Here is a 10,344-nt window from a genome sequence, read left to right as displayed (position 1 = left end):
CCGCCCCCCACAGCTCCCACCTCCTGGGGCCAAAGCCCAAGTCCTCCTTGCAGCCCACAGGGGCCAAAACAGCCGCTGGTTCCTTGCCCGCTGCCCTACCTCCCTCTCTGCCCTGGCTTTTTCTGCTCCAGCCACACCAGCTCCTTTCTGCTCCTACACTGCTCCGGGCTGCGCTGCCCCAGGGCCTCTGCACAGCTGTGCCTTCCGCCGGGACACCCTCCCTCCAGGTCTGCCCCTGCTTCCTCCTTAATCTTTCTGGGCTGCTCAGCACCCACTTTTCTGCTCCGCTGCTAACTTTTCTCCCTCTACACGTCAAGTTGCTGTCACCTCGTGTATATGTTGTCTGTCTTGTCTGCTAGATTATGAGCCCCACGCGGGAAGGGCGGTTTGTCCCTGCTGTGTCCTGGTGCCCAGGCTGGGCTGTGTCAGCACATCATTTCTGTGCATACAGGAACTGCGGTTCCCACTTCCCACTGTCCATCTGATCAAGGTTCTTGGCACTTGGGCCGGGTGGGTGTGGGATACTGAGACCAGGCTGGGTGTCAGGGACACACAGTAGAGCCAAGGCAGCCCCTATCCACGCCATGGGAGAACTGTACTAACTCAGAATCACCAGTGCAGGAGGAGACAGAGCTCCTTGGTGGACAGCAGCCATCAGTTAAATACAGGTCTCAATATTCGCTCCATTCCTCCCTGACTGCCCAGCCCCGCCAGGCCAGGTGATGCCAGAGGGTGAGAGGGCAGGAAAACCTTGAAGGGAGAGGGGACGAGTTCCTCAGTGGGCTGAGTGCTATCTTGTCTTCCTGTGGGGGCTGGACACAGAAGGGCCCTGCCTGAGCCTCAGTTTCCCCACCCGAGAGGCAGGCAGCCCAGATGACCTGCTCTGTTCTCTGCAGGCAGAGGCAGCCACTCCAAGCTGCCCACCTTGTGCAAGGAGAAGGTCCTCACGCAGAAGGTGGCCAGCTCGATGGTGTCCAGCAGGGTGACCTGGATGAAGCCGTAGGTCTCCGTGCCCCGGTTGGGCCAGTACTGGTCACACTTGATCTGCACCATGCATGAGAGAGGGCGTCAGCCAGGGCCGGGCTGGCCGGGGCTGAGTGCAGGGTCAGGGCCTCACCCGTGACTTCTCCTCCAGCCGCGTCATCATGACAATGGTGGCTGACCGCTGTTCCCACACCATCCGCCAGAAGTCCCCGAAAGTCTCGGGCAGGGGCCCCTGCGTGGCGATGTACGCATTCTGCCGCCGGTAGCCGTCCACATAGTTGGCATTGATGTAATCGCTGCCCATGATGCCTGTGGCCGGAGCAAGAAGCCAGGGACCCGTGGGGCTTGCAGTCTTGGGTGGACAGAGACAGCCCAGCAATTCCTGGAAGCTCCCCGATGGCCCCAGGCACGTCCCCAGTGCCACTGTGGGGCATGTACATCACGGGTTCTCCACTCTGGCACCACAGCCATTTGGGGCCAGCTCTCTGTCTATGGTGGAGCTGTTCTGCATGCCGCGGGCTATCAGGGGAACTTTGGTCTCCAGCCATTTAATACTACTTTACTTGATTCCCTTTTCCAAAAACATCTTTGAGCATTGCTACATCTCAGGCAGCAGAGCTTCTCTGATTGAGAAGCATGATATAGAGGAACAGATGGAGCCACGTCAGGGACAGCAGCCATCAGTTAATCATGGACAGCAGGCATTAGTTAAATACACAGCCAAACCGGGCTGGGGATTTAGCTCAGTGGTGCTGCCATTGGCCTCACAAGCACAAGGACCCGAGTTTGATCCCCGGTACCAAACAAAACAAAAACAAAAACCACCAAAAACACCAGCAGCCTCCAGCTGCAGCTGGACCAGGCTTACGACCAGAATCGGGCCTCCTGAGGGAGGGCACGAGGGAGCCTGACTCTCCTCACACTACCTTCGATGGGCTGGAGGATGACGCGAGAGTGGTCGTAGGCGATGACGTTGGCGTAGCGGTTTTTGGGCTTGTTCACCTCCAGGTTGGAATGCTCCCACGTGAACTGCTGCCCCGGGTCGATGGACTGCGGAGCGGAGGGAGAGGTGAGGTGCTCGGTGTCAGGGCGGGGACGAAGACGGACCGTGGAGGTGGGCGGTGGGCTTACCTCGTACTCCTGGGACAGCTTGAGGCTGTCGTTGGCTTTGAGGCGCTCCGTGTGTTCTGCCATGTCCGCAATGGGTATGGGCGGGTGGCTGAGCATGCCTGCAGGGACAGCAGAGCCCGCAGGTCAGCGGGGTGGCCTGGGGCACGGGGTGCTCACTGTGAGTCTGCGGGGCGGGGCGGGCGCGCTGCGGTTAGAAGGGGGGGGGCTGGGCTCAGCAGGGGGGTGCTCTCGACAGGGTGCTTGTCCCCCCAACCCCTGGGGCGCAGGGGCTGGACCAAGGGTCCTCTGGACAAGGCCAAGCCCCTGGTGCGTTTTGGCGAGGTGCGGCTGGTGGTGCGGTGGGCACTGTCCCCTCTCCAGAGAAGAGACACGGGCGTTCCCCCGCTGAGTGGAGGGGGCGCGTGTGCTGTGTACAGCGTCCCGTCCCTGTGCTGGGTGCAGGGCAGGCACCGGAAGCCCGAGTCTGCAGCCCAGGGCAGGAGCTCACAGAGCTGTCCGGCCACACCCACTGTACTGCGCCTGGCCCGAGCGGCCTGCCTGGCACACGGCTCCCTTGCCCGTCGCACACGAATCCACCCAGGGCCCTAACCCGCCCTCCTCCAGGTGCCAGCGTGGGATGGGAGGGTGGGCACGGACAGACAGGAGGCAGATGGAGACCGAGACAGAACCGACGGGGCGGGGAAAGGAAGCCAAGCACAGAGACACAGGAACTAACTTTCCGAGTGAAACCCCGGCTCCCTGAGGGGGCTGCTGAGGCCCAGGTCTGCAGAGAAGCAAACAATAAATCATGAGCACACACAGGGCCACCGCCCCACCCTCGCCGGCCACAGGAGGAGGGCGGAGCCGCTCACATGACGGGGCCTGGCCAAGAACTAGGGCTCCGCGGGGCACCTGTCCACACGCCCCCTCCCAGACCAGCCTGGCCTCGGGCTCCCCGCAGGGGCCGGAAGAGAGGGTGGAGGCTGGGTGCCATGACACGCGGGCCCATGCCATGGGCTCTGGGGAGGACAGCAGCCAGCAGTTAAGACACGCGTCGGGAAGCCTCCTGCAGCGAGCAGAGCTGGCAGCAGCTGCTCCCTGTCAGAGAAGCCAGGGGGAGGCAGTGGGGATGGTGCGGGCCGCCAGGAGACCGCGGCCATCAGGTAGACACACGTTATTCAAAACCCTCGTTCGGATGAAAACTGCAGTGACACAAGTCAGCCCAGAGATTCGACAGAGGAAAAGACACAGTGGGATGGGATGAGACCCTGCCTGGCCCTTTCCGGACTGCAGCCGTCAGTTAAATACAATGGTCATGATCTTCGGTGAGGGGGAGACAGAAGAGACGTGAGCCAGGCCAGAGGGGAGAGAGATGAACAAGAAGGGTGATCAGTGAGCCCCTGGGTGACGCCTTTTCAGGAGAACAGCGGCCATCGGTTAAATGCAAATAGTCTGCCCGTGATGTGGATGAACAGAGGAGTGACACGAGTCAGGGCAGAGACAGGAAAGAGCAGACGTCAGGAATGGCAAGGGGGTGTGCGGGATCCCTACCGGGAGGACTGCAGCCATCAGTTAAACAGCAATGCTTAAAGTTCCCTACGGTCGGGAGGGCAGTGGATGCGAGCCAGTGAGGGCACAGAGGTGACCGTGCCGTGAGCCCAGGGGGAGAATGGCAGCTGTCAGTTAAAGGAATTCCTTATTTGGTTAGAAGCAGCCGGCATGAGCCCACTGAGTGGGGAGGTGAGGGGGTCCGGGAAGGCCACATGTGGATGGGTCTGCTGGGCTCTGCCGCCAGGGACGGCAGGTGACCAGGGCAGGGAGGGCGGGGGGAGCTGCAGGGCGAGGTGTGCGGTGCCTTAGGTCTGTGCCTCTCCTAAGGCCAGCACGGGAGACAGCCACTCCCCTCAGCGGCTCGGAGCAGGGCTGTGGCAGAGCGACACCTCCCACACACCTCTGTTCCTGCTCCCGAAGCCCACACCCCTCAGTTAAGAGCAGCTGTAAACAGCCTCTGCGGTCACGGGCAGAATCCCCGCCAGAGCGGGAGGCACTGGGAGTCGGGAGCCCCGCGCTGCGCGTACCTGGGGTCTGGAAGTTAATGCGCCTCATTTCCACAGGGTCCTTGGGGTGGTGGGGCGCGAGGTCGGCGTTGTTTAGCAGGCATTTGGTGCGGGGCTCAGAGTCCTTGCGTTTGCTTTGTGGGGAGCAAGTGCAGCAGTCGGCTGAGAACCCGCGACCCAGAGTCCCAGGCAGACGCGCAGCCTGGGCCCAGGGATGCAGGGAGGGAGGGGCGTGGGCGCGCACGGCTGGGTTTCTAGGACTCCCTGCCCTGCAGCCCCAGGGGTGGGGCCCCTACCTACCTGTCAGGTTTGCTGCTCCCGGGCAGACACAGGTGCAAAGGGAGAGAAGAAGAGGGGTGAGGGCCCGACCGGGACTGGGGCTGGAGGAACGCTGCTGTGCTCCATCCCCAGCTCTTTTCTATTTTAAGACAGTGTCTGACACAGGCCTCTAGTGCCAGAGCTTGGTTTGACCTTGAGATCCTCCTGCCTCAGCCTCCCGGGGTGCCAAGATCTGGGCCACCCCTACTCGACCCCGCGGTACACACACGGCCCCCACCCCAACCCTGCGGAGCTGAGGGAAAGGCGGTGTGGCCTGAGTGGACGCCCAGCCCGCTCCCAGGCTGTGTGGCCCGGCCCCTGAGCCCTGGGGGTGCCGGGGCGGGTGCAGGGCTCACTTCTTGTACAGCAGGATGGCGATGACGATGCAGATGATGAAGACCACAGCCAGCACCGGCCCGATCACCCAGATGAGCCCCTCCTCGCCGTCCACGATGGGCTGGGGGTCGGGGTTGTCCAGCTGGAAGGGGTCTGAGAAGGGACTGGCCGCGAACGTCTGCAGGGGTGGGGGCCATCAGTGCTCGGCCCCTCAGACACCAGCCGTGCCAGCTGGCTCTCCGCCCTCCCGGGCTCCCAAGGACTCCAAGTGGCCCAGTCGCCACCTATCTTTGCTGTCCCCACTCCCTCCTCCCCCTCAGCCACGCTGAAGTCCTTTCTGTTCCTCTTGCTCCTCCATTTTTGTACAAGCAAATCTGGGGCTGCCTTTCTAGCTGAGCTCCTACATTTTCCTCAAAGCCCCAGCTGTAAGAACCCTTCATCCAAGAACTTCCTTTCCAGACAGATGGACCACACTCAGGACTTACAGGCTCACTCTTCTGTAGCACGGCGAGCACAAAGAGGACGTATCGGTGGCCAGGCTCCAGGCCCCGGTTGTCAAAACCACCGTATTGCTTCTGGTCCCCAGGATGGAACACTTGGGGCAGCGCGGAGAAGCGGGCGGCGATGTAGGGACGCGGCACCTCCAGCTGGCGCGAATGCCGCAGGCTCCTCCTCTGCAGCCTCGAGATGTCCTGAATGAGCTGTGGGAGTGGAGGGTGGGGGCTCAGAGCTCAGCTGGGCGCATGGGGCCCTGGAGTCGGCTGCGGGCCTCACCTCCTCCAGATCCATGTCCTCGGGGCTGCCCAGTGGTGGGAGGAACTGGCCTCCGCGAGACCTGCGCAGTGGCACCATCACAATGAAGTAGTTTCTGTTGGGAGACAGGAGAGTCACGGGGCTGTTGCGCCCCGGCCCCCAGCCCCTCAACCACATCTAACCAAGTTCCCAATCCAAGCTGCAGACTTTGATCACAGCGCATCTTCTGTCTAAAAGAGTTACCTCGGGTACCTCTAAGTTCTCAAACTCCTATACATCCTTTAAAGCCCCAGATCCAATACCCACCTAGTTTTGTAACCCTGGGTTCTCTTTTGAGCAGAGCCTCCCCCTCCCCCCTGGGGACTCCCGGCTCTGTCTCCCACCAAGGGTTCTGGGAAAGTGGGAGTGGGGCAAGCGTACTGCACAGGCACGGGACTCTGGCCGTCGGGCAGGTACACCACGATGTAGCCGTCGGGGTCAGGTTTGGGGGAGACACCAGGCTTGCCGCTGAGCATGTTGAAGGCCGTCCAGGCAGTGACCGTCTGCTGGAGGCCACCTAGGCTGCTGCCGCGGTTGGTCAGCACAAAGTTGTAGAAGGTGTGCGGCTTGAGGTGTGTGATGAGCCGTTTGGTGGTGCGGCCATCCACGTCCAGGGTCAGCCCGTTGTACTGGATCTATGGGTCAGGCCAGGCCAGGCCAGCTCAGTGGGGCTGAGGTACTGGCCTCAGACTGAGGTGTGGCTGAGTACCGATCCCACACGGATCCCTGATCCCTGCTGGTCTGATTAAACCCAGATTAAACCTCAGTCCCAAGTGAGACCCAAACTCGATTGGTCCTGGTCCCAGACTGACCCCCTTGGTCTCAGACTGGGCAACAAACCCAGGCTCAACCTCAACCTGGACAGAGCCCTGGTCTCAGATTCGGAGCAGCAACCCCAGACTGAACCAAATGAGCCCCAGTCCTAGACAGAGCCCCAAGTGAATCCAAATTCTCACCAAGCCTTGATCCAGGACCCCAAGTCTTTCTTTGGCACCAACCAGACTGAACCTGATCCCACAGCCCCGAGTCTGACTGAGCTCTGGTACCCCAGATTCAGCAGGAACCCCAGGATAAGTCAACTCCAGGCAGAGCCCTTACCTTAGTGTCCCACCCGTGCAGACTGAGCCCCGGCCCCAGCCCAGCCCTGATCTCCCCCAGTTAGCAGCAGCACCCCACACTCAACTCTGGTCCCAAGCAGAGCCCCGACTCTAAGCCCTGAGCCTCAATCCCAGCTCAGCCCCGTGTCTTCCTAAGCCCTAACCCTGGGTGAGCACCGATCCCTCAGATTTAGCAGCAGCGCAGCCAGATCCCCAACTTCCTGACTGAGCCTCGATCCCAGGCTGAGTCTTGTGAGACGGATCCCGGACTTAGTGCCAACCCCAAACTCCGCTTCAAGCCAGGCTGAGCCCTGCCCCTGCCCGGCGGCCTCACCTTGTAGGGTGTGGGTGAGTTATAGTTATCAGGGAACTCCCAGCTGAGCAGCACTGAGGTCTTCATGATCATCTTCACCTTGAAGTTCTTGGGCGAGACTGCAGGCAGCATGGCAGGAGAGCGGGGAGAAAGCAGAAGAGGGCCCCGTGAGCATGGGCACGGGCGGCACGGGGCGGCCCAGACGCTCCCTGTCATGGCTGTGCCCACGGCCTTCCTGCCTGGCCCTGGCCTGGCCCTGCCTTCCCTGTCCCAGGTCCCTGCTGCGGGAGACGGCGCAGGCTGCAGAGAGAAGGTGCAGGAGGAGGAGCGGGGGTGGCGGTGGGGGCGGCGTGGCCACCACCAGGCACGTCCCACCTTTACCAGCGCCGGAGGGAGCCTCGGTCCGGACTCTGCCTTGAGTGTCCACAGGAAGCAGAAAAGCGGCACTTACCGGGGGGGGAGGGGGGCGGGGTCCGGCTGTGAGGCGGGGTGGCCGCGCCTTCCTTGGTCCCGCAGGAACGTGCGGTAGCGGACAGGGGGGCTGTAGGGGCCGGGGCCCCGGCGCGTGTGGGCTCGCACTTGCAGATCATAGGCCACGTCGGGCTTGAGGCCTCGCAGCGTGAGCGTGTTCTCCGCCCCAGGCTCGGCCGCCGCGGGCAGCTCTGTCTCTCGGGGGGGCCCTAAGGCGCCGGCCTCCCGCACGGCCACCGTGTACTTGACGATGACCCCGTTGCGCTCGGCGGGCCCGGGCGGCAGCCAGCGGAGCAGGACGGTGCCCGCCGAGGCGTTGCCGGCCGCCTCCAGGATCTGCGGGTGGCCTCGCGGCGCGTCCTCGGGGATGCTCAGGACCTCGGCCGCCTCCTCGCCCAGGCCGCCCCGGCTGCGCGCTGCCAGCCGGAACACGTAGGTGGCCCCCTTGTGCACGCCCGCCGCCGTGTAGTGGTCCTCGGAGGCCGGGAACTCCAGTGTGGCCAGCGGCGTCGCGTCCTCGCGGCCGAACTGCAGGCGGTAGCCCAGCACCTGGTCCTCGGCGGGGACGCCGGGCGGCGGCTCCCAGCGCGCCAGGAGGCTGCCCTCCGAGGTCTGCTGCACCGTGAGGGTGGGGCGGCCCAGCACTGCGGGACAGGACGGGATGGGGTCGGCAACGGCGGCTGCCACGAGCCCCACCCCAGCCCTTCTCTCTTTCTGGGACAGGATTTTGCTGTGTTCCTCGGGCTGGCCTTGAACTCCTGGGCGCAGGCAGTTCTTCTGCCTCAGCTTCCCACGGAGTGGAACTGTAGGTAGGGGCTAGGAGCTTGCAGCATCTTTCCCTAGTACTGGGGATGGGGCCTGGGGGCACTCTGCCACTCAGCCCCATCCCCAGCCCTCTTTTCATTCTGAGACAGGGTCTCGCCATCCTCCTGCCTCAGCCTCCTGAGCATCGGGGCACTAGGGGGTTCCGCTTTCTGAACATGCACGACAGGAAGGAGCTGCAGGGAGAGCTGGGAGCAGTGAGGACAGCGTCCCTGGGGTGGGGCCATGCGGGGCCAGGGCAGGGCTGAGGCCGAGTCTGGCTCTGCAAACATTCATGGCACTTAAGCCATGTCTCACTTCCTGTTTGCCTAGTGGCTCTCAGCTTCTGATCCATACCCAGGAGACACAGCAGTGTCCCAAACTGTCCTTGCTCTGTGGTTCTCAGCCTGTGCAGTCACCCACACACCACAGGGGCTCGGGGAGCAGGGATGCCAGCTTGACATGCATAGCCAGGTGTTACACTGCAGGACTCATCAGGGCCTTGAAAGGACTGTGACTGCCAGGAACGCCCAGGGCAGTGGGCTCTATCTGGACAGCGTCCCTTGGCTGACATGTGCAGGGTGGGGAGGACACAGCGGGCTGGGAAAGGGGTCCTGGCAGAGGGAACGGCCCAGGTGAAGCCCACGAGGACACAGTGTTAAAAGGGTTTCTGTGTGGTGGAGGCTAAGCTGGGAAGGATGGCGGGGCCATGCTGGGCCCTTCTGAGCAGCTCGCACACCTGTGGTCTCACTGGCCCCCTGCCTGCTCCATTGTCTCCTCACACAGCCTCAAAGACTCTGAGGGACCTCTGGTCCTCGGGGGGCAAAGTGGCTGCAGGTGATGAGCAGTTTCATACCTGCTCCCTTGGTCACCACCACCTTGGGTTTGCTGCGAGCGCCATCGCCTTTCATAGTATAGGCAGCTACTGTGATGGAGTACGCGGTCTCAGGCTCAAGGTTTGTGATGACCATTTCCTATGGGCCAGGGTGTGGGTCAGGGCGGGACGGGGCTAGCCCTGCCCACCCTGTCCCCACGACGAGGTCAAGCAGGGAGGGACAGGGTCCAGCACACGAGCCCATGCAGAGACTGTGGCGCATAACCATGCTCAAGGGGGCACATGCAGCCTGTGCCAACCCTGTCTGCTGGGTACCCACAGCCTCCAGAGGGCACTGTGAGCAACAAGTCTGGTCTCTGCCCTCAGCCCTCCCACAGGGCCCTGCGTGCCCCACCCCGCTAGCCTCCTTGCTGCTCCTCTACCAAGCCAAGCTCCATCCTGCCCCAGGATCTTTGCACAGCTGTGCCATCTACTTCTACCCCCTCTGGTGTGTTGCAGATGCCCTTTCCCACTCACGAGGCCCACCAGCTATATTTCCAGAGATTTTGCAAAGCAAATATCAAACACAGCTATTACTAAATATTAAATTGTGTAAACCTATTTGTGTTTTTTAAAAGGCCACAAGTACTCATTTCTCCCACTCGTTTCACTGTGCTTACTACCACTACTTCCCGAGTCTGTGCTCTGCTGTCCACGTGTGGTGGAAACAGAGGTGGAGAGAAGTTGCACAGTGCAGCTCACAGCAGGTCATCCATGCCTTGGAAATCCGGCAGTGCTAAATGGGGATGGTCACCTGCCCAGAGAGCTGGCTTTTAAAATTTATTAACTTTTTTTTCTTTCATACTGGCAATCGAACCCAGACTCTTTGCACTGAGCTCCATCCCAGCCCTTTCCATTATCTGAGAGAAGGTCTCACTAAATCACTAAACTGCCCAAGGTGGGTGCAAATTTTTGATCCTCCCGCTTCAGCCTCCCAGAGCGCTGGGACAGCGGATGTGCACCACCCAGAGAGCAGACTTCTCCACGCTTCCAGCACTGTCCCCCCGCGTCGTGTTCATCTACGCCCCTCTGACCCCTCTGGGACTGTGACCTCCCAGGACAGAGGGACCCGGTCAGACTCGGTCAGCACCGCCGAGTCCCCAGGTCGAAGCGTGCACACCAACAGCATGCTGGGAGTGGGGGCTTGGGTCGGGCGCGGGGCGGGGTGCTCGGGCAGAGGGTCTCCAGCCC

The 10,344-nt window shown here is 62.1% G+C and overlaps 1 protein-coding gene across 1 annotated transcript in view; it reads right to left on the bottom strand.

Moving 5' to 3' along the window:
* Positions 1–10,344, bottom strand: part of Ptprs (protein tyrosine phosphatase receptor type S) — a 46,746-nt gene that overhangs the window by 4,102 nt on the left and 32,300 nt on the right. Inside the window, 14 exon segments of the mRNA XM_033759607.1 lie at positions 925–1,044; positions 1,118–1,293; positions 1,911–2,034; positions 2,116–2,213; positions 2,831–2,878; positions 4,173–4,285; positions 4,452–4,463; positions 4,826–4,983; positions 5,291–5,506; positions 5,580–5,673; positions 5,979–6,232; positions 7,029–7,126; positions 7,511–8,122; positions 9,136–9,253. Of these exon segments, the coding sequence (XP_033615498.1) occupies positions 925–1,044; positions 1,118–1,293; positions 1,911–2,034; positions 2,116–2,213; positions 2,831–2,878; positions 4,173–4,285; positions 4,452–4,463; positions 4,826–4,983; positions 5,291–5,506; positions 5,580–5,673; positions 5,979–6,232; positions 7,029–7,126; positions 7,511–8,122; positions 9,136–9,253 (2,241 nt within the window).

Source organism: Fukomys damarensis, unplaced genomic scaffold (assembly GCF_012274545.1).
Source record: "Fukomys damarensis isolate Sample0158 unplaced genomic scaffold, DMR_v1.0_HiC HiC_scaffold_37, whole genome shotgun sequence".
Taxonomy (NCBI): domain Eukaryota; kingdom Metazoa; phylum Chordata; class Mammalia; order Rodentia; family Bathyergidae; genus Fukomys; species Fukomys damarensis.
Note: the sequence above shows the minus strand (reverse complement) of the source record. Positions and strands in the feature narration are given on the sequence as shown.